The sequence below is a fragment of the Cryptotermes secundus genome, unplaced genomic scaffold (assembly GCF_002891405.2).
Source record: "Cryptotermes secundus unplaced genomic scaffold, Csec_1.0 scaffold369, whole genome shotgun sequence".
NCBI classification, from domain to species: domain Eukaryota; kingdom Metazoa; phylum Arthropoda; class Insecta; order Blattodea; family Kalotermitidae; genus Cryptotermes; species Cryptotermes secundus.
Window position 1 is genome coordinate 69,892 of NW_019725844.1, and position 24,849 is coordinate 94,740.

The following is a 24,849-nucleotide window of genomic DNA, read 5'->3' on the forward strand; positions in this document are numbered from 1 at the left end:
TTGTGAGGAATTTGATGTTAGCACGTTGTTCTGCATTAGCACTCAGCATTATTCCGACGGAGCTCAGAAACACGATCCGCTTCTAACAATGGTCGCGGCCAGACTAACCGATGCACGTGAATGAAACTTTGTGTGACGGTAGAGGGAAGTCCAAGGGTCAATGCCCTACCCTCCTCTTCGTCAATGACGTGGCCGGAAATGAGTCATAAAAGTAATCCGGGTTCTTTATTGCCACACCTTGTATAATTACTTTGCATCACTATTTTGCGAGTATTACTAAGAGGTGAGAGTGTCGCTTTGTCAATCAACATAATTTATTCGATTTTGCTGGAAACCCCCCTCCCCCAAGATGATTCTTCAATCACACAAGGTGAATATCACGGTCAGTGGCATTTCTCGGGGGAGGCCAAGGTTATCTGGGGCCCAACTGAGTCAACTGGAGGTGAAATATTGACAACACTGGCCAACTAAAGGGAATCAAAGATGCTGTTGTGTGTTTCACTAAATAAGAAAAGCAGGAGCACCACTGTCTAGTGCAGGGGTCTCCAAACTTTCTGAAACACGGGCCACATTAGGCACTTCAGCACTTTCAGTGGGCCGAATAAAATGAGAAATTAATAACTCTAGGTATATGAGTTTTACTGAAAGCACAGAATTTCATAAACTAAATACAAAGTACGTGAGAATAAATTATCGTATATTAATGAAAACAGACAGTAGCAGCAAATGCTCATATTTTCATCACAAATTATAATAAAACAATGTGAATGATGGATCTCTTTTTGCATTCTTAAAATCCGATTAAATTGAGGTTCAAATTTTGAAACGCTAATCACAAGTAGTGACTGTAAATGTTCAATGGATAAATTTGCCCTGTATTTCGACTTGATGTACTTCATCTGGGAAAAAGTTTGTTCACAAAGATACGTCATCCCCAAAATGGAGATAAATTTACGAGCAAATTTCTTTAAATTTGGAAACTGCTCAGAGTTCAGAAATTTATAAAATTTGATCAAATTTCTTTCCTTATATTTGTCTTTAATATGATAATTTTCCTGAAGTTCCAATAATTTCCATTTGAATTTGACTTGAGACATCTGCAGCATCACAGTCAAACGGATTTTGAAACAATCTAATTTCCTGAGCACTGGCATCCAAATCAGCAAATAGCTTCCGAAATTGTTCTTTCAGATATGAAATGACTAAATTTGCAAATGAGGGAGGAAATTCTGCTCGCGCTACCTACATTGCCATGAAGTGACACTGCCGATCGAGGCCGAACAAGTACAAAGAAATACCGCGCAGTATACAGTCCAGAATTAGTAAAATTGTGAATATTATTAATATTAACATAATATGGAATATCAAGATATTTTAAACACAATCTTAATTAATGAATTTGAAATCTATGAACAAGTATTTTTTTTTACCAGTACTCATTGGAAAATTAGTTCAATTGGTGCATTTCTGCACAATTCTTTCGCGGGCCATAGTTTGGAGAACCTTGGTCTAGTGCAAAAAGTGTGATGTTGCGCTATGTGTCGCAGACTGCTTCGAGAAGTGGCATACACGACAGAGTATGGGGTATCATAAACTGTGAAGTGACACAGTTCAAACTCGCATAGAGTCTGAACAAAATATTGTTGCATATAGTGTGATTATATTTACAATATCACCAAATCTCAAAGTTTAAAAAAAAACTACAGGTAAGTCCTCTGGAATTTCATAACAATAAAGAGTATATTTTGCATTTCATGACAAAAGAATCACAGTTAAGTTTTGTTTGTAAAAATTTCACTTTTGTGTATATGTAGAATATTTTACTGTCTTTCAGGTTGTTTTTAATTTGTATTTCTATGTTGCATAGAACAGAAAATATGTAGTTTTTCCTGAAAGTCTGCAATGTTAATTAATTAGGGCGAGTTAAATTCCGGACGGAGAGGGCTCCCAGCAATTTAAAAGTCTGTACGTTAAAGGTTAAAAACATACTGACAAAGGTCTTCTTACCTTTTTCTTAACACATTACAACAGTTCTTTAAGCAGACAGGATGGAGTCATTAACGCAAAGCAAAATATTTAGTGATCCATCAACTTCAAGATTATTAAGGTAAATCACACAAGAAGAAACTGTTCACAAATCAAAGCTTCTCTTTCTCATTCAAAATTACAGTCGGTAGAAAGAAAGCCCACAATATGAATGTTTACAACAAAAATACTGGATATCTACAATTGAATTTTCAATCACATTATGAATTACACAAACATATTACAGTAACATATATGAATCTGAAAGGGAAACTGATATAGTTATTGATATCATACTGATATACATATTTCAATATGATCATATCTTATACTTCATAGCCCTCGAGAAACAGTTGGAAGTCAATGAATATGCAGACTATGAACTTAAAAAGTTCAGGAAAAATAGCTGCATTTATAGCAAGATACAAAATTTGACAGAATTACAGTATGCATTACACAGTTCTCCTATGTAGAGATGTATTATAAACTTCAGCAAAGGTACACACTGCAATACAGACTAAGCATACCTTCCACTGCCATTTACTGCTGCCATTTTCAACTACTCTCCAACATATATTAGAACAAAATTGCAAATATCAGTGTTTTGTATACACAAATTCTTGGAAGAGTCCATCAAAACATACCAGAATAATCAATTGGGGATCCATTGCGGAAAAACTTGAGTGTGGGATAACCCTTCACACCATGCTCTTCTGCAAGTTCGGTTTCTTCGGTTGCATCTACTTTGGCTAGTTTAATTGCAGACTCTTGGTCAGCTAACTTCTTTGCTGCCTTTATATATTCTGGAGCCAGAGATTTGCAGTGGCCACACCATGGCGCATCTGTAACATATTAAATAAACAATTGTAACAAATAAGTTACAAGTAAAATACATGTACATGCAGAAACATTTGCCACAATCACTGCATCAACCACCATACGTCAACCTAATTTGGTTTTTCATCAAAAAGTAAAACTATTTTGGATCCCAAGTCCATCACATTTTCCTTCTTATTGAGCTTAATACTACATCCAAGGACTTCTAATCAGTACTATAAAAGGTTATCAACTCCGGCCAGTGTCACTGATAAATTTTTTTCCTCCTTTGTAATCTTTCATCCTTGGCATGTTTCAGTCTGAAACAATCTTCAGAAGGATATATCAATACAGGTGGAAACTACTATTACGGGATTGTTTAATATCAGGCAAACATCACCTGCCAAACAGTGAGTGCTTTGTTGCTACAAACTGTCCATTAAAGTGTTTTATATTTCTGGTGCCCACATCTTCAGGAAAAAACTAAAAGACCACCACAGAGCACGAAGAGCTCTGACTGAAATGTATCTTGTGACAAATGCATTTCTGACACCAATTTATCCAGATGTGGCTGAGCCGTTAGTACCTGGTCCTAGCCTTTTTGAGGTTGAAAGTGCTATTGCAGAATTGAAACAGCATAAATCACCAGACAGTGATCAAATTCTGGCAGAATGTATCCAAGAAAGAGGTGAAATATTACGTTCTAAGATCCATAAGCTAAATTACTTCAATTTGGCATATGGAAAAATTACCTGATCAGTGGAAGGAGTCTATTATTGTACCAGTTCACAAGAATGGTGATAAAACTGACTGTAATAATTATTGGGGGATATCACTGCCTTCAACATCATACAAAATTTTATCCAATATTTTTCTCTCAAGGTTAAGTCCATATATAGATGACATTATTGGGGATCATCAGTGTGGGTTTCGACATAATAGAGCAGATCTTTTGCATGTACTCTGAGAGACAGATACAAATGTTTTGAAGAAACTTGGAGCCTCATGCTTCAAGGGAAGCTCTATGCTTCCTGTAGAGCCTCAACCTCCCATTGCCTTTTTCTACAGAAATCATGTTCCACCTTGCCATCACTTAATCTGGGAAAGATGTTATATGGGACCTAAAGTCACTCTGTCCACAAGTCCACGTAAAATGCCTAAATTGCTCTGCCACAAAATAAATGTCTAGTTCATAGGCATGGCCGTGTCATATCTGAACCGGTTAGTTGCTGGCTTCCCACAGTGCAGGCCCAGGTTTGGTCATGTGGGATTTGTGGTGGACAACGTGGCACTGGGGCAAGTTTTCTCCTAGTACTTCAGGTTCCCTTGCAAATCTTCATTCCACCAACTGCTTCACAATCACCATCATCTATATCATCTGGGACTAGTACAATAGGCCAGTAGTGGCTGCAGTACCAAGTGGACTCAGTCTCACTAGTTCATAGGCATTCATCAGTATCAGCAGAGCTATCAAGGTTCACTTTTCCTTCCTTCCTTATTTATTTACAGTTTATTTAACAATACTCTCTCAAACTCAAATCATTAAGCATAGAATGATAGTGAATAATGGGTGGGAAATGATACAGCAGAGGTTTAATTTGAAGAACTACTGACCCACAATTTGCCTGGAGGACCCAAGAAAAATTATGAAAACCACAGCCAGCTTACTGTATATGTAAAGTCCTGAAACACTTAATTTCTGAAATAATTCCCAGTTTATATAGCAAAGGCAGAAGAACTTTGAGAATGTATTCAAGTAAGCAACATGTTTACAACAAAACGTTTTTCATCTATTTAGGTCAGTGGATTTTTTTCAATTGACCTAATCCTTCGGGTCGCACAATGGCCCTGGGGTTCACTCATCCTCTAACAGAAATAAGTACATTGGAAGAAGACTCAGAGGCAGGATGGGATAAAGACAAGTAGGGAACCCACTACTTCTGGAAAACATCTAGCAATCTCTTCTGGGGAGGCAGATAAACAGCAGGGAAAGACACCCACTACGTTGCCAAGTAAGCGACAAAGAAGACGACCAGCAAGTAGATATGATGATTTTTTATGGTAACGACATCTGACCAAAGTAGCTGGGATGAGTCACAAAGTAACTTTAAACTTATTCAGACTAACCATAATACATTAAATGTATTTCACCAAAATATAAGAGGACTGCAACACAAAATCGACGAATTAACTTGTATGCTGCACAGTTTTGATTTAAGTCCGCACATTATTTGTATTACAGAGCATTATTTAGTTGAGCCGAAATTATTGATGATAAAACCTGAGAATTATTACCTGGCCTCCAATTTTTCACGTCAACTCAATACTGGAGGTGGTGTATGCATCTATTGTAAATCAGATTTGACATGTAATGTAGTGGACATTTCCAAATATTGTATAGAAAAGGTTATAGAGGCCTGTGCAATACAGATGAAAACTGGTAATATTACCTTTATATTTTTATGTATTTATAGATCTCCCAGTGGTGATATACAAGTATTTATTAATCAACTGGAAGTAATTATGAAGCTCTTATACAAGCCAAAGCTTGAAATTATACTGTGTGGAGATTTTAATGTCAACTTTCTAAGTAACTCAAATAATGTTCACCAGGTAATCTCACTTTTGCAAACATATAACTTGTGCCATGTTGTTGACTTCCCTACAAGGATAGCTAAAGTGTCAAGTACTGCTATAGACAATATTTTTTTGGACTATAATAGATTAAATACCTTCCATGTGTGCTCTGTAAACAATGGGCTTTCTGATCATGACGCACAATATCTAGTGGTAAATAATGTTTTTGGAACTCAAATGAAAAAGAATAGACTTGTTAGGAAAAGACTATTAACCAAGTCTAGAGTCTTAAATTTTATTGACATGTTGCAAAATGAGAAATGGGACAATACCCTCAGTAACACAGATGTTAATGCTAGTTTCAATACATTCTTGAATACTTTCTTAGTTATTTTTGAATCGTGTTTTCCAATGCAATTTGTGGTAAATGCTGCATACAATAATCAGTGGATTACTAATGGTATTAGAGTGTCTTGTAGACGAAAAAAATCTCTCTTTATAATGTGCAGAGCTACTAGTCATCCTCAATTAAAAGAGTATTATACTCGATATTGTGCCATATTAAAAAGAGTCATTAGTAAAGCAAAAGAACTGTACTATAACAAATTGTTATCTGAATGTACCAACAAATCCAAGGTATCCTGGAAAATTATTAATAATGAAGTAGGTCATGCATCCAAAAAGAAGTTTATTCCATCAGAATTAAGAAGTGATAATAAAAAAATACACATCAATAAAGCAGCGGAGTCTTTTAATACATTCTTTATAAACTCAGTGGAAAAGCTAATTAGCCAGTATCCTATATATGAAGGTGTACATCCTATAATTAGAAAGAGCCTTCTTGATAAGTTTCCTGAAATAGCTAATATTCCAATTACCTTAACTGAAGTCTTAAGCACAATCTCTTCACTAAAGAATAAGACTTCCTGTGGATACGATGGGCTGTCCAATAAAATTATCAAGTTATGCGGTGAGCAGATAGCTAAACCACTCACCTATATCTATAACTTATCCTTATATACTGGAATATACCCAGATCGGCTAAAATATGCCAACATCATACCATGTTTTAAAAAGGGTGATGCATCCGAAATATCTAACTATAGGCCTATTTCTCTGTTGACAGGATTTTCCAAATTATTTGAAATATTAGTCTTTAATAGGTTAAAACAACAGTTGACAAATAATAATATTATTGTTGATGAGCAATATGGATTTAGAAATGGTGCATCGACACAAAATGCAATTTTTAACTTAACAAACTCAGTATATAAAGCATGGAATAATAAGGAACTGGTAGTAGGTATTTTTTGTGACCTTACAAGGGCATTTGATTGCGTTAACCATGACTTGTTAATTCAAAAGTTGGAACATTATGGAATTAGAGGATCCATTTTGAAATGGTTTGAATCATACTTATTTAACAGGAAGCAGAGAACTCTATTACAGACTCAAAACCTTAACACTTCTGTTTCCAGATGGTTAACTAGCAGGCATGGTGTTCCCCAGGGCTCAGTATTGGGTCCATTACTGTTTAATGTCTACATCAATGACTTTCCTAGTATCCTAAAAGGTCTAGCTCATATCATTCTTTACGCAGATGATACCACTATTATTGTTTCTTCAAAAGATATTACCACATTGAATCAAAAAATAAATCTAATAATGAATCGTATCCATAAATGGTTTCAAAATAACCAACTAGTACTTAATCTGGACAAAACGCATGTAATTAAATTTGCCACTCCTAAGGCTTTAGACTATCCACTACATACATACATCCACTACATACTACATTCGTATAGAATATAATGATCAAAATCTTAATATTGATGAAAATGTTAAGTTCTTGGGTATGTGCCTTGACTCTCATCTCAATTGGAAACAATATTCGATTAGTTTAATAAAAAAATTATGCATTGCAATTTACATGCTTAGAAAATTGCAACCCATTGTGAATGGACAAGTTTTACGTATCGTCTATTTTTCCCATGTTCAGGCTCAACTCAATTACGGAATTATTTTCTGGGGCTCATCTTCATCAATGAAAAGCATATTTGTGGCCCAAAAAAGAGCAATAAGAGTTTTGTTAAGGCTGGGTCCTAGAGATTCATGTAGGGAAGGCTTTAAGAAATTGGGTATACTTACAGTCCCCTGCTTATATATATATACTATGATATTGTTTGTAATTAAAAATTATAATATGTACCAAGCAAACGATAACATACATCAAATAAGTACCAGATGGCACAATAGGCTACATGTTTCTTCTGTGAGATTATCTTCCATTCAGAAGGGTGTGCATTTTACATCTATTAGAATATTTAACAACCTGCCACAAAACATATATATCTTGAAAGACAATATTAATATTTTTAAACAAAGACTAAAGGATTTTCTGGCTTCAAAAGCATTTTACTCGGTAGGTGAATATATGGCAAGTAGGTAATTTTATGCACTGTTACAGTCTGTTTTCTAAGACTATGTTCTAGCAAAGAATTGTAAGATGACTGATTTTTATACTGTTGTACCTATCAATGTTATAATTGTTGAATATTTTATTGTCTAGACCAGGTTGCACATTGCAATGTCAGTTTGGTGTGACGAGTTCAATATCCAGTCCGGTTTCCGGACAATGGATCTGTGAAACCATGTAGCTATGTTATGTTATGTTATGTTAAGTACTAGGAATTAAATAAATAATTTTCCTGGGGAGTAAAGCGCAGTCGGCACATAAGGCTGACAACCTTACCGCCATCTTTGAGCAGACTGTCTAGATAATGTGGGACCCCCGTCTCACAATCCTATAGGCCTTCATGGCCTGTTACAGGTATAGCTTTACTTTTTTTGGTCATTATTCATTTCTATATGTTGATGCCAGTTGTAATGGAATAATTACTTTAAAACACTGGAAATTCCATTCCAAATTAATGGAATACTTAATTTTCCATCAAGCTGTATTTTGTGAGCTCAGCACATGCATTCATTTTGGTCCACAAGAAACAGACCGTTAATTGCAATCTACGTGCTTTTATGTAGTATATCTATCTACCCTCATTCCCAATTTTGTTCACTCTCCATGTTTGATGGTGGAACTGTGCTAACGGAACCTTCATTAGGGCACTACTTCTGCTTTGTGTCCCGAAATCATTCCTTTTCTTTCCATTTCTATGAATTGCCAATTGTATATTCCATACTGCATGGTAACAGTTAATTAATTCCATAATTACTGCATCTAACATTCCTCTGCAGTACGAATGTACAGCAACATTCACACCAAACTAACTGTTCGCCACGTGTTTGTATGTTTTTTAGAAGCTTCGGTATCCGCATCAAGCATTCTGCCTAATCGCAAACTTTACACCTTCACTAGTTCCGGTGCGTAAGCGTCTTTAATGAACTCTAGTCACAGGGTTCCACGAAAATGTGTAACATCTTGAATTATGTACATTTGCCGCTGCAAGTTTATTCAACCCTGCCCAGAAGCTGCGACACGTTTTGGCACGTCTCTGGCGTCCCTCAGAATACGACGACCATTAATGACAAATCTAGTAAAATCCCACGTAACTAAAATACTTATTTTATGTATTTCGTTACTAGTTGTTCTACCGACCAATAATATAATAAATACGTATTCAATATGTGAACTTCATCGTAAAGCTATATTACGCTCTGATAGTTGCACACGTATAACACGCTTCAGATATATATATTACATTACGAATTTTATGTTCAGTTTGAACACTACAACCCCAATATATACTGTGATGATATAATAAACTAGTAAAGAAGTGGTGCTATATGGTCCTAGGTCCAGGTACTTACAGAATTCAACAAGAACAAATTCGTTATCCTTTACACCCGTTCTGAAGTTATCTTTTGTGAAAACAAGTACACCTTCATCATTCTTAATTTCATCACAAAACACGGTGGATGAAATGGCTAACAGAATACACACTTTATATATCATCTTGTCAAGTCCTCTACTACAACCGGTAACGTGGTAATTCACACTTATATCGTCCCTTACGATGTGCGTGGCATCATCGAATCGTGGTGAGATTTTATTGGTCTACGCAATCCAATGCTGGAAGACAAAAGACGACAAAAGACGCGTAACATTGACGCATCAAGACCTATGGTATTTATCAAAATGTACTTCCAAATGATTTTGTGAGGAATTTGAAAAACAGTTAAACAATTCCATAACATTTATAACTTCACTATCTGTTTTAAATTGACCATTATTGCCATTCCGAAGGCTGTATTTCAATATAGTTTCTAGTTTGAACGGGAAAGTCCAGATTGAGCAGTGGTGCCAAACGATGTGTCATAATTGTTCAAATTTCTGTAAGATTAATTCACATGGTAACAATATTAGTGAGTTTTAAATGTGTTAAAATTCTTCGTTGATTATAATTTTGAATTAATGAATAATACTTTGTTATGCAACCTGAAAGCGCTTTTCTTTATATCAAAATGTACAGCCTGTGTAACGTGGTATTCTTGTTCTGAAGACAGCTGTTCTATCTGGAAATTTAAAATAATCACATATGAGCTCTATGGTAAGTACGTAGTCCCGTCAACGCAAAATATTTTCCAACACGATATGCCGTGTCATTTCATTAATGCCGACAGTTATGAAACTGCGGCGAAGCTTCTAATTTACTCCCGTATGTTTTTTTTTTCGGCATGTTGTTGATATTCTTAGATAAACAACATGGCCAATTCAGATTAAATATTTCATTTATTTATCTACTGGGTCGTTATACAGTTTCTATTGGATACGCCATGAAGATTGCAGTATATTAATATGTCTTAGTCGAAAGTCAAAACATTTAAAATAAATACACAATTAAAACTTAATGAAACAATTTATGACTTCACCTATGCTGATATGAAGCAAGCACTTGGTTACAGTATTTGCATCGTTTTCAGTGTTTTGTTATCCACTGTTTCAGATGTCAAGTGACGAATATCAAATCACATCTGAGATTCACCAAGAAATTAACAGAGACAGCACAGAGAAGCCCAGTTTAGCAACAGAAAGTTAGTATTGCTAGAACTTTACTGGTTAAATTCTACTTTACAGAGGTACCACCCAAGATATCCCCATCCTTGTCATATACATTTCCTCTTCTGCTGACCAAGGTGAGACAATGATGTCAGAGAACACAACTACATAGGTACAGGTTCAAGACCGTATCCCTGTGTGATAACACATGAAATATTCAGCGTATTTTTGTTGCTGCCAACATGGAGAGGGGTGGGGGGACATATAGTGCCTCCATTGATTATAATCAATTATAATTATAATTCAACTAGTTTACAGATATTAACACTTTACGGACCGGCAATTTAAATATTTAAATCACCCTGGGGACCGGCATTTTTAAACCTACTACCCTAACTTGTGCACTGTTCACTTTAAAAATTAATATAAAATCTCCTAATTAATTGTATGAACTAAACTTTTTGGAGAACACTTACCAATGCGCCTAGAAGTGCTTGAGAATATGATATTTCTGGAAACATTCCCCTTTGTGAAGTGGCATTACACAGAACTTGCACATGTAGACAGTCATACTCCTTTTGTTGTGTACTGCGCAAACACAGCATCGCCTAGAAGGCTGCTTCCCCTTGGCATGTTCACTCTTCACAATTTTCATGAGGGTCTGTTTCCGCATATCACCCGAGAGTTGCCCAGGGGGGTCAAAATGAGGCCTGCGTGGGGTGGGAGTAGACGGCCCTGGTCGTACTAAGACTGTGTCTGCCACCGGTTCTGCCGCCACCATGTGGTCTGTAGCCCAGGCTTTTGCCACATTCAGCAGAAATGCCTTGTATTTCAATTTTGAATGAGGGTTTAGATTTTTGAAAACCAAAAATGAATTGAAAATGGCACAATTTATAAGCCACAAGGCAACTTTCTTTGTCCACTTTACTGTTTTCCGAGGAAGAGAATAATAGGCCAAAACCGTGAAACTCATATTCTCAAAATACTGTCATTCTCAGTCACATATACAAGAAAATATGAGCAAAGCAAAACGATGTTATTCAGCAGTACAATTAGAACGATTCAATTTACAACTAAAAACATTCATTCTATTCCGTTCCTGTCATATTTAATACTTCAGACACTTGTGTTGGGTCCGATGGAATTTGCTTCACCCCTGGATTTCCAGTAAACTGTCCCAAAGCAGGCGTTTTGTCTGCTTTTCCCCATGTGGCTCTACCCGCAATGTTGCTACCTGCACTTTCGTCAGAGCTACTGTCACTTTCACTTTCACTGTCTGTGGCCACAATTTTTTGTTCGCCCCTGACACGCTCACTATCAGATTGTGAGTCCCTATCACTAGCAGACTCACAAGGGACGTCAGATAGCTCATCGGAGAACACGTCAGATATTTCTTGTTCTCCAAGAAAATGCTTGGACCTCAACCTCTTCCAACCTTGATCCATTTTGCACTAGTAACTTCGTGCCTGGTGCATGCAGCTGAAAGATGAATAAAGGCATTTACTTTTGGAGTGAGAAAGGAAAACAGTTGGATCATAAACAGCGGGGTCATGTTACTGACTATGAAGCAAACATTCAAGAGGTCTATCATGCACCACCAGTCATGTGTCTGCCTGGCGCCAGTGCAAGGTATAGTGTGTTTCAACATAACGTGTCCTAAAGTCATAATAACATGCCACCGGTCCACCACATTTAAAAGCGCTGGGCAAAAAAATATGCCACCGGTCCGCAAAGTGTTAAGGTTAGAAGGGAATGGGTGTTGACACTTATAGGGTGATCTGTAGAAAATAAATGTATCAAACTTACAATACAGTCCAGTCATTACATAATGATTGCAACACAGAGTGGCAGTGATTGAGTTTCAGATGTATGTGAAATTCTATTACATAACTAGACTAGTGTTGAGGGTTGTGGGCCCTGCTAGCAGAAACTAGTTGCCTGAATAATTGCATGAAAGACCAAAAGAAAAAGTTTTCCATATTTCAAACAATTTCAGTTTCTGAATTTGGGTATAGCATATCTGACTCAGAACTGGTGTTAATATCTAACTCCATGGAGCTGAGTCATTCTTGAAAAGCTGCCAGTCACTCAGCTGCTCAAGAATTTCCTAACATCTATGGAATCCAGAGGTTCATTACCGTGTTCACAAGGTCCCAGCACTGGTCCCTATTCTGAGTTAGATGAATCCAGTCCATACCACTCCATCCTGTTTCTCTAAGATTAATTTTAATATTATCCTCACACCTACATCTATGTCTTCCGAGTGGCTTCTTCGTTTCTGGCTTTCCCACCAGAACCTTGTGTGCATTCCTCTTCCATGCATGTTGCATGCCATACCCATCTCACCCTCCTTGACTTGATCATTCTAATCATATTTGGCTAAAAGTACAAGTTATGAAACTCCTCATTATGCAGCTTCCTCAAATTTCCTATTATTTCATCCCTCTTGGGTTCAAATATTCTCACCACTCGTCAGCTCGGTTGGTATAGTTTGCTTGCGGACTACAGGCCACGGAGTTTTATTCCAGTGTCTTAGGGACCTTCTTCATCCCCATCATCAGGGAGTAATTCCCTAATTGATGGAGACAGAAAGGGTCTCCAACAGGCTTCAATCATGAATTGATGTGGCTGGTTGCCCCCCAAATTTATCCAAATAATTTGCAAAAAGTATTGCCTTCTGGAATCTGTAATCTTCTAGATATTTAGGGACATTTCAGACGTATGCGCTGCCTCCATTGTTGGGGTGGAGGAGTAAGCTGAGTATGGACAGAAGTGAACTGCATATAGAGGGAGGAGGTGCTGAGATTGAGGACCTTGGTGAGTTTAGAGGAATGAGGAGAATGGTGAAAGAATATGAGGCCCTTAAAAGAAACATTTTCTAAAGGATGGAGGCAGTGCAAGAATAATGGTTCGGAGTGAACCAACAGGAGGTAGCAGGGAGTAGGAGAGATAGAAAACAGTAATTATCCTACACGTAGTCACTGCCTTGAGAATCTCATATCACACACAATTCTTCATATTCATTCATACTGGGAAAATGTATTCAGCTGCAGATGATGTGTGTAATTTACAAACGACAATTTGGATGAAGAATGCCATCTTCTGGGATTGGTACTGTGTAGATCTTGTGTGAACCGACATTTCAGAGCAATGTATCGCTAGCAGTCTGCTAGCTACCTGCACACGCTGGTTCCTCGCTCACAGATTTTTCTCCCCTGGAGATGGAGTCGATAAGTTCCCCTGAAACGTTGGTTCACACAAGATCTACATGGCGCCACATCCCAGAAGACAGCACTCTTTATGGTCACCACTGTGAAAACCTCAAATTTGACAATTTTGATGTTTCCTTGTACTTCCTTAGTCCAGTATCTCATAGAACTGTATTTCTCTTATCAGATGTGGTTTCAAGATTTCCATTCAAATACGCACTCAACATTGAGTCTTCGGAATGTGGTACAAATTGTGGGGTGATGATGGATGAAGATGGCGATCTAATCGTATGCAGGAAACCTGTTTTGATGCAGAAAGAAGGGATTATTGCAATTGGTAAAGTGTCACATATGGACAGACACACTTGTGTGCAGTTCTAAGTATAGTAAATAAAGGTAAAGTTCTCCATATCCTTAAGGTACCACATGAAGAGACACATTCTTGACCTTGGCACTAGATGGAAGTGTATGACCACACACCTACTACTCGTTGGATATGGGGCTGGGTACACTGCACACTGGTCTGCGTGTGGTATCAAAGACAAATGTCCCTGCCTCTCCAGATTTTTTAACTGTTCATAAGTTCTCAGATCTGTCAGACTATTGCTTGCTCTTTAATGGGCCCAGTTCCTCTGTCCCACAGGGATGGGAGATCAGTGCCACATCTTTTCCGTGAGAGATCACACAGAAGCACTTCATCTTGTGAGTTTTGTTAAATGTATAAAAGATTTATAGTAATTAACTTTCTAAACTTCATTTGCTCAGAGCACAGTTATTCTACAACACTGGACCTTGTGGGCCGTCAGATTTGGCGTGGTGCATTACTTTTGGGAGACTTTCTACTTCATTATGGGTCTTCACTTCTGCAAGATCACACCGTCCTAGAGCTGGGATCTGGTGTTGGGTTTACTAGTATTGTTGCAGCCATGTTTGCATCAGAAGTAATATGCACAGGTGACATAAGAATTTTATATACAGCATCATGGCATCATAAGCATGTACAAAAGTTCTTTTTTTTTTTCCCAGTTAATAATATTTGCTTGCCTGGTATTTTAATATTTATACATTTTAACCAATTACTGCACCATTTGAACTCACTGTATTGACGCTGTCAGACAAGTTGAGATAAATGTCTTTTACATCAGTGATTCTCAGCCTTGTATGTATTGTGTCCCAGTGGTCATTTTGTCAAAACACTATCATCAGACCACAGTGAAAAGTTTCTTTCTTTCCTTGAAGTGTATTTTTACATTTATGTACATTTTGTTAATATAAACATTAATGGAAGTTTGTAACAATTCAAAGAATGTAAGAATTATTATGTCTTATATTAGAATTCTACGAAAACAAAATAGTTCTGCTAGCAGAAATATGAATATAATGCAGCAATAACGAGAAACTTGTGGTTAGAGTGGTTACAAGTTTTTGTATTAGATAATTCTGTGTTATTAAATTAAGTACTATTTCTGAGACCTTATGTCCTCCCCATGTGACATACAGATCCCACCAGTTGGTTATGTACCACTGGTTGAGAAACACTGCTTTACACACCATGTTTTGTTATTAAACACGGCAGGGATATTTAATTTTTTACATTGTGCTGTATTCAGCATGTTGCAAGGTTAAACATGATTCTGATTTAATTTACCTTCACCATATTTCATTGTACTAAAGTTTAAACATCATTTAACTAACAAGTAACTCTTCTTCCAGTAATCTCTATTTCTCATCTCCATAATTTTATTATTATTTATTTTTTGGTAGACATTGATGTGGGAGGAATCCTGGAACTCATCAGAGCGAATGCAGCCAGAAATTACAAGCTTCTGAAGGCTAATTTCACTGTTCTTGGCCTTGATTTCTATGCACATGGCTGGTGCCCTAATGTTGAAGCAAAACTAACAAATGTTACAGTGGTTCTTGTTGCTGATGGTGAGGAGAATAAATCATCTGAAATTAGTTTTGTTAACACTTAATGTCTTGCAAATAGTTTAATGCATTTAATTAACTTTATCATTTGCACTAAAATATATACCACTTTTAATATTCTAGTGATTTATGACAACGATGTGACAGAAGCATTTGTGAACACCTTGCAGAGAATTTTGAGAACTCCTCCAGACAAGACAGTATACATTGCATTGGAGAAAAGGTGACTATCCATATATTGGACAGTTCTTCATGCCTGGGCCCACTCAAACTTAATTGTGTCACCGTAACCAACACTTTCGTACAAGTTGTTGGTAACTGCTCAGGGGTTCAAGAAACTACTACATACAGAATACGAATATCACTGTGATTGCAAAATTCCTTCCCTAGACCCATCTACAGTTACATTCAATTCAGTTCACATCCTTATAACCAATTTCAATACAGTACACTGGCTCCTTGTATTCAGCGGGTACCTTGTTTAAATTTTGGCTGGGATACCAGCTACCGCTACTAATAACTTTCAAGGTTATCCTCTCTTGTTTGAGACAAATACTAGACTAGTAACTCAAATTGAGCCACTACTGCTTCCTTTGAAATCCTTTCCCATTCATCTTCCTATCCTTCTGCTATCATTCCATGTCAGCTAAACACTTGCCACATTATATAGTACAGTTCTGCTAGTTACTTTGATTATGAAAGTTGGCACCTTACTTTCAAGGAAAGACATAAGTTGCAGCTGTTTAAAAATAAAATGCTCAGGAAAGTATCAGGACCCAAGAAGGGCAGAGTGAGCAATTTAGGAAGGGAAGGAACTTCATCATTTACACATTGCTAGGATAATGAAATATAGGAAGCTGGAAGGGAAGATAAGGACTGCATGCAGAAGTTTTGTGTGGAAACCTTTTAGAAAATGATCTCTTTAAATGGATCTTAGGGAGATAGGTTTTCCAGGATCAGAAGTTGGTGGAACTGACTCAGGATTACATGCAGTGGTGGGTTCTTGAATTCAGAGTTTTGAAGCTCAAGCTTTTGTTACCACAGGCTTAGTTATGTTGAAGGTTTTCTGATTCTACATTAACCTCTCAGTAACAGTGGTCTGTTAAATTGTCATAAACTGAAACTTAGTTTGCCACAGTTTTCCAAATACCTCCAAAACAACTGATTGTACATCATATTCATACACATTCAGAGTGGTATGTAAAAAGATATTAATAAAATTATTCAAGAATATTTTATACATCGAAGATTGTATGTGCTGTATTTAGTAACTATTCAATAAATTTTGCACACCTGGTATTTATTCTTTCAAGTTATAATTTTGAAACTTGGATGGCACATTATTTTCTAGGGTTCCTCGAATTTAAGTACATTTTATAGTGGCTTACAGGTATCTGAAATATAACCAAAATATGGTATGTTAATATTAAAATATTCCAAAAATATGATTTTGTATCTTGATTCTTCACAGCAATAAATGGTTTGTTTTTATTTGGTTGTTTGGATAGATTTTAACCAGTCAGATGGTTCTTTTCCATGTTCTTATCTCTCCAAAAGTGGCACGTTACATTCCCCCAGGCATTTAATTTTATAATTTTTATTCCCTTTTTAAAATGAAATATCTCAATCATGTGTTGTTATAAAATTATGGAACAAAAAGACCGTGAAAGACCAATTATTAGACTTCACACACCTATATTTTCATTTCTGTAGCCATTATATTAAAGTTTATATATATATTTTTTGGTAAAATTCTGTACTTTCGGCTTTATTCTCAAAAAGTCCACCACTGTTGCCACTGACTTTCATTTCTGTTCAGACTACATGATCTCATACACATGCCTGAGGCATGCACATTCAATATACACTGTCTTGAGAGGCTTCTGATGTTTAGAAGTGAAACATGATCATAGATCTCTCTAGCAAAAACATACACTCCTAGCTTTGCTTATTGTGACAATGTGGAAGCCTCATTGATAAACAGAGTTGCTTATTGCCATGTGAGCAAGCTCAAGGCTAGTATGGATGAATAATCTGAACTGTTCTTCCAAACATCCACTGCAAAATAATTGTTTTACAGATTATGAAATCATCACTAACCACCCGAAACATTGCTGCAACTCAGGTGGCAGATACTATAAATACTTTATAATTGTGAAGAGTTCAATACCAGCCCAGTGATGGGGTCCTAGATTTCAGTTTTGGATTTGGCATGTTTTCTAAAAATTTTTGGGCATACCGATTTGTTTCTTTGGCTATTACTTCTGCAATGTCTGGTGTACAAAACAACTCAAAATATTCCAGGGTATTACTGGGGTCTTCTAAATCAACATTTATGCCAGGCTTGCCAGTACGAGGGGGTACCCAAAAGAAACCGAACTAATTTTTTTTAACTTGTTTATTCAAATTTTAAGCACAAACCTTCAATCCCCTTCAAAGTACTCTTCACTTATACTAATACACTTGTCTAGTCTTTTATTCCATTTTTCAAAACATTGTCTAAATTCATCTTTTGAGATGCTTGACAGTGCCTCCATCGTTTTTTCCTTTCATGTCTCTTTTCATTCAAGGAAACAAAAAAAAAGTCGCACGGGGCAAGGTCGGGTGAGTATGGAGGGTGAGGAACAGGGGTCATACCATTTTTGGTCAAGAATTGTCGTACAGACAGGGCTGTGTGAGCAGGGGCATTGTAATAATTGAAAAACCAGTCACCCGACTGTCACAAATCTGGCCGCTGAGCTCCAAGTCACTCCCGACAGCTCCACAATTTCTTCAATGGTCCGTCGTCGATCTTCCTTGATGATTTCACGAACTTTTTTAACATTTTCATGTGTTCGGGCTGTGCAAGGACGACCAGAACGAGGTTTGTCATCAATTGACATTTCACCATTTTTGAAATGGGAAAACCACTTAAACACTTGAGTTTTCCCCATAGCATCGTCCTTGTACGCTGTTTTTAACATTTCAAGAGTTTCTGTTCCACTTTTCCCGAGCAAAAAGCAGAATTTCACCGCCACATGCTGTTCACGAAAATCAGCCATTGCAAAAACGACGATCACACAAAACAGTTGTTACTATAAACTCTGCCGAAACTAGTCCTTACCTTCTGAAGCAACGGTAGTCGGCTTATCGACTCAGGCATGTTAGCTCTATGCGCTCATAGCGGCAAAATGCGGTACTACAAAAGCTCTGCCCACAAAAAATTAGTTCGGTTTCTTTTGGGTACCCCATCGTAAATGGAAAACTTGGTCACTCAGCACCTAAATTTGCCCATACATCTGGTTGCATGCTACTGTTGTCGCTGATATTTTCTGCTTCATCAGAGCTGACACTTTGTTCACCTGACAGAATTTTCACATTTACTTCACTGTCACTACTATATTCACTCTCTGAAGTATTGCTTTATTCATTTTCTTGTAACAGTTCATAAAACACCTCCTCATCACTTACATCTTCTTGCTATGACTTGACTTGCCATAATGTTCAGTCAAAAAAACTCGAATCTAGGACAGCTATCAAGCAATCAGCAACTTCCTGTCACACTCTGAAGCAGCCAGAACATCTTGCAAGCACAATGTACAAGTTTGCATTGCCGATCGGCATTATATCCAGACATCATGGCCACCATGATATACAGTACCAGACGTCATAACCACTTTTCTGGTTAACAAGGATTTAGAAGTTATCGTTATCGTTAATCTTTCCTCTCTGTGTCTCTTTCCAGGTATGTATTCACAGTTGCTGACTTTGATTCCGTAGCACCATGCTATGAGTATTTCCTGCAGTGTCTGCAGAAAGCTCAGGCAAAACCTCTGGATTCGCAGTGGGAAGTGGAGCAAGTGCCAATTGATTTTCCTCAATATTTCAACTATGAACGTGTCAAAGAGCTGGTCCTTTGGCGTATAATATCAAAATGTTAGGCCTTCAATTTTTGTAGTTTACCTTATTACAAGATATATGTAGTATGATATTGTCATGTAGTATGTGTGTGACTGTAGATGGGGTTTGGATTGGTGACTTTATTGACCATGTATACACTTGCGACTCGTGACTACACTTTACAGATCACTGATAAAGACCAGGGTCCTCAATCTATTAGTCTCCATTAGCCTGTTCCTGGCAACAGATTTTAACACAGGAACTATAACAGACTTACTGAATTACACACTCCAAATATCCCATGAAGTCTTCTCACAGCTGGACTTTCAACTGAGCGTTCTTGCAACTAACTTGTGGCCATTTCATGCCAACCTCCTAGTCTTCTCTTCACTGCCTGACTATCAACTGACTAAGCTCTAAACCTCATCTTGCTTATAACCTTCCAGCACGGACAATTTAGAAAACACAGCCTCTATTGCTGTACCATTGTTGCGTTCGTGTCCGTTGCACGGGGATGCATTTGCAGAACTGTTGCCTTGAAACGTCTCTGGTATATTTGTTTATCCTGTGGTTGTTGCATAGTAATGGTTTACACTCTACAATATAAAATCTTTATATGCCTTTCACCGTTATGTGCACAGATTTTCCACTGTGCAGTTTGTTTACAAAGATTAACCATGACAATGGAGCTTTAATTACATTGAATGTCTTATTGGGCATTGATTAAGTACAGTATTTGAATCTGAATCATTTACAGTGAAAGGCTTATTGGCTGTTAGTATTAGATAATATTTATAGATAGAGAACCATTATTTTTGGAAGTATTTACAATTGATTTGTCAAAGGGTGAAATGTGTAATTGGTATACCTTGGAACTAACACATTTTCTGCCAGTCTTTCATAATTCCAACTGCAGTACATGACTTAAAGGAGGGGTTAGGCAGATACTTTCTGTGGCTCAATGCTATTGCTGTCTTTAGAATTGGTCATTGTTAATGTTATATTCGACCATTAACAGTATTTACAATGGTGAAAGTGTTTCTGGGATGTTTCATTGTGTATGTGTATTTTTTTAGTGACAAATTTTAAGTTATTAGAGTTTCTCTTCTTTCATGAGTAAATAATATTAAGCTCCCTAAGAACTTCAAATGTGTGCGAGAAAATTACTAATTCTCTTATGCAGCTTGGATGCTTCAGTGGTTAATAACAGCAGAAATGTGTGACAGCATATGGATGTTATATAAATGGAACAGTGTTGTATTTTAGCGTCCTGTTGCACTGATTCTCGTCCATGATATGTATGTATTGGCCGTCTTGTAGTGCACTCAGTCTCACATGTCACTTCACTACATGTTTCAGCATCACAGTGTCATCCTCAGGTGCGTTGTTTACGCTAAGCTATTGCATTGCTTCCCATCATGTGTCGTTCATAAAATTATTTAAAATATAAATTCTTCATTAACTTTAATAAAATTTGTATACACTAAAACTTGCTAAGATTTATCATCTTATATGTCTTAATTCAAACTCGTGTATTGTATGAGTTTGAATTAAGACATATAAGATGATAAATCTTTGCAAGTTNACCAGTATGTACATATCACGGACGATAAATGGAACAAGTAAAATGTGTATACAGATTCACTCCAGAACTTCTTCAAGTTTAATTAATTTATGAATTGAAAGGTTCTGTATTGATATTTGGAGCAGTTAATGTCCCATCATCTGTAGCACTTCCACTCTTGAGGTCACTTCTTGTTTGCTCATTACTTCACCAGTGTTACTGCTGTCGCAGTACTTGCCCCTTGTTTTGACTTCCTTCTTGTCACTGAAACCAAGAGTTAACTATTTGATCACTCACTAACTGAAAACTGCTAGACCCAATAGCTGACTTGCTAACTGCCTCATCCATCACACTGCACTGTCTCACACACTTGTGCTTCACTGCAACTGAACTGAACTCTGCTTTCTTGAGAATTTCACAGCTAGAATATGGGCATAGTCACCTTTCTGCAAATTTCTAGTCACATCTGTGACACTGGCCATTGGCTTTAGCTGATTGGCTTTCCAGAACATAAAAGAAGGCACGAAGATGGGGGTCTTGATATTTCAGTCAGACAAGAGAAGGCACACACACCAAACAATGGGGACCCCTCCTCTTCACACTGCAGTATGTTATTCAGTTATATATATTGTAGATGTATTTGTGTTTGTTTGGCTTTGGAATAGTAGCATTTGTTTCAGATATTATCTGAAGAGATTTCGAATGTATGCTTTCTTTTGTATAACTTATTTAATTTTTATCACACCAATACATATCCTTACTGGCGTGAGGAATTTACTAATACAAAGTTTCAGCACCCAAATGATAACTTTAGAGGAACAGCGCTTCCTTGTAATGAACACAATTATAAGTGAACACTTAGTATTTTGGAATTAACCTTCTGAGATATAATGCCATGTAGTCAACTGTGTAGGCGTCCGCCGACGTACAGCTGCCACGACTGTCACTCGAGCTCTTGAGTTCTTAATCACAGGATACGGGTGCTTCGGATATGGGAGTGCCAATTCTACTGGCTAGCTGCTCCGTCCATCCTACTCACTACCCTACTATTAAACACGTCTTTCTTCTGTATCTACCTTTCAACTACTGTCCTCCTCCGCTCCCTATAACTGACTGCCCTCTCTTTACCAGTCCCCCAGTTGGCCTAAAAAAACGAAAAATAGAAACATAAAAAGAGAAAGCCACGGGTTGAGCCCGGCATCTGACCTATATTCGTATTTTGGAGAAGCCCGTAAACTTTTTTAGGTCTTCAAGGCACGCAAGACCCCTCCTGGTCGGCCTCACATACGGTCAGTTCATGGGTTTATGGTATTGGGAGTAAACAGGCGGCGTTAGGGACAATAGGGGCACCCTTAGCCTAAGGAGGACAATAGCTGAATTACGAGACGGTCCCGGGATGGTATCTCGCCGATGGAGCGTCTTTCATGGTGAGAAACAATGCATTAGTTGTTCGTACCCTTAATTATATAATTTTGATGAGGGATGTACGGTTACAACTGAATGTCAATCAACAGTTCGGAGGAACGTCACCTCCATCTTCAGGGTCAGAGGATAAGCCAAGCAAGAAACCAGCATGAAGCACGTACCTGCATGCAGTCCGCTTCATGCTGGTTTCCTGCTTGGCTTATTCTTCAACAGTGAAGGTGGAGGCGACATGTTCTTCCAAACCACTGGTTGACTTTCAACATACTACACAGTGTCACACCCCAGAAAGCAGAACTCGTTATAACCATTTCTGTGAGAACCTCAAATCCTCCAACTTAGACAATCATTTCTTTCAGTATCATGATATAGAATAAAGTAGAATGTTACTGTGGTTGTAGATGTTATTTAACAAGATAAACTGATTTGTAGTAGGATATCATTCTGCGTCTCTTCAGCTCCATGATTTTGTTCTGTTGTTAAAACATTGGAATAATGTGAAAAAAAAAGTTTAAGTATTGTTACATATAAATCTACATATGTATATGTTTTAATTGTAAACACTGTAATCTCAGGATGACAGAAATACACTGTTAGCAATTTTTTCTGTTGAGAATTATGCCTTTCATTACTTACTGGACAGTGGTTGGTGAATAGGTATAGCTGCATTTTTAGTGTAGCTATTAGCATGGGCTTGCTGCTCTTCACCTTCACATTGGCTCAGTTCCTTGATGCAGCACACTGCAACATCCCCTGCACAGTACTGTCACGTATATAGGGGTTTGACTATAGATGGGGTATGGATTAGATATTGGCCTCTGTAGTCTAGGGGTAACGTTCCCACCTCATGACTCAAGGTACGCGGGTTCAAACCCGGCGGAGGTCGTGGAATTTTTAAGGGCGGAAAAATTCAGGGAACAAGTCCTCCGGGATGGACTTTTAAGCTGTGGGTCCCATGTCGTAGCTTTACGGCACGTAAAAGAACCTCATGTCCCAAGGGGGCCACTGAGCTAAATTCAGGACACTTCCCGCCCAACAGTAGTCTCTAACGCCTCTGGTAGATGGGGGAAGCATCGAGATACCACTGAGCCAGTAGAGGCCGAACTCGCTGGCTGAGTCGGGACTGATGGCACGCACCAGTACCGGTAGGGAATAGAGACTGGTAGAATATCATAGGGGGACTCACAATGGACCAACAGTTGGTCTAAGTGCATGGGGAAACCCACCCTCTCCAATACGGACCACTTGAATACACCACTCAGAACTACACTTTACAGATCACTGACACACACACACACAGACTAGTGTCTGCAGTCTATCAGTCTTACTGAATTACATATTCCCAACATCACACATCAAGTCTTCTTTTCACAGCTGCACTCTTGCAAAAATTTTGTCAACTGACAGCTCAACTAACTGGTTCCCATTCTATCTTTTACTAACATATCCACCAATAATACAACTTTAAAAATACATTAGGAATATGATGTTCACTAAAAATGCATTTTAATACTATGACCGTTCAAATCAATAAAATGCCCGTATTCCTAATATTTACATAGTACAAAAATTTACACATTAAAAGTGAATGTTCATACTCCTCAAATTGTCTTGGTTATCCCCGCATTAACTGTAGATTTTGACACCTGCTTGAAGAACAGAAAAAAACCCATAAAGAAATGGCAAGAGTTGTGACAGCTGACCAATGAACCTTCCAAATTAAATGAGCAAACATGGTAGTCACATTGGGGAAAGCAGAAAAGAACTTCAACGTGTATGTAGTCAAGTATTCTGTTACTTTTATTATTATATATTTTAAGTTACATGGTAAATGTGTTATGTGAATAAATATCATAATGATATTAAATTATGTTTTAATTTAAATTTCTTTAAAAGTAAACAGTATACTGTAGTCATAACGTGCTACAAACTTATTGTAATTTCACTCATTACTGACACATTTGTAGAAATCAATAATATATTTAAAAATGCGTACATTATATGTTTACAAATTTGAGTATATACCTGCATTTTTACAGATGTTAAAAAGTAGGTGTATATTAAAATTTTTTTTTTAACATCTGTAAAAATGCACGTGTATGAAACTGTTTCAATCAATTCACAGAGTGTGTAACAATTTTTCAACAAAAAAAAAAATAAAGAACATTAACACTCAACCAATTAAAATTATATGAAAAAGAAACAGAGATGGCAACTGTGTTGCCCTACTTTCATAACTGCACATTAACTTCACTGCTGTTAACATATACTCAAAATAACTAAAGTTTCAAATTTGATAAAAGGCCACTTTTCCAATACAGCAAAATCCCTATTTAATGAATCTGTGGAAGAATGAATAAACGGGTATTGCGCAAAATTGCATCATGAAACTGTTCTTCCCAAGATTTAACTTG

At 37.2% G+C, this 24,849-nt stretch overlaps 2 protein-coding genes across 5 annotated transcripts in view; one reads left to right on the plus strand and one right to left on the minus strand.

The window, feature by feature from the left end:
- Positions 1-9,479, minus strand: part of LOC111863678 (protein disulfide-isomerase) — a 34,526-nt gene extending 25,047 nt beyond the window's left edge. Inside the window, exons 1-2 of the mRNA XM_023850201.1 lie at positions 9,244-9,479; positions 2,670-2,867 (exon numbers count right to left, since the gene is read on the minus strand). Of these exons, the coding sequence (XP_023705969.1) occupies positions 2,670-2,867; positions 9,244-9,388 (343 nt within the window). The 5' untranslated portion in view covers positions 9,389-9,479. The remainder of the gene's footprint in view (positions 1-2,669; positions 2,868-9,243) is intronic.
- Positions 9,480-9,502: 23 nt separating this feature from the next.
- Positions 9,503-20,776, plus strand: LOC111863679 (methyltransferase-like protein 22). 4 transcript variants are annotated; one of them, XM_023850202.2, is made up of 7 exons: positions 9,503-9,559; positions 10,380-10,467; positions 13,829-13,978; positions 14,407-14,595; positions 15,406-15,573; positions 15,694-15,793; positions 19,295-20,776. In XM_023850202.2, the coding sequence occupies exons 1-7, from the start codon at positions 9,503-9,505 to the stop codon at positions 19,488-19,490; spliced, it is 948 nt and encodes a 315-aa protein (XP_023705970.1). In that variant the 3' UTR covers positions 19,491-20,776. The 4 variants fall into 4 exon arrangements, with proteins under 4 accessions (XP_023705970.1, XP_023705973.1, XP_023705974.1 ...); XM_023850203.2 differs by lacking the exon at positions 9,503-9,559 and adding an exon at positions 9,569-9,983; XM_023850205.2 differs by lacking the exon at positions 15,406-15,573.
- The last annotated feature ends 4,073 nt before the right edge of the window (positions 20,777-24,849 follow it).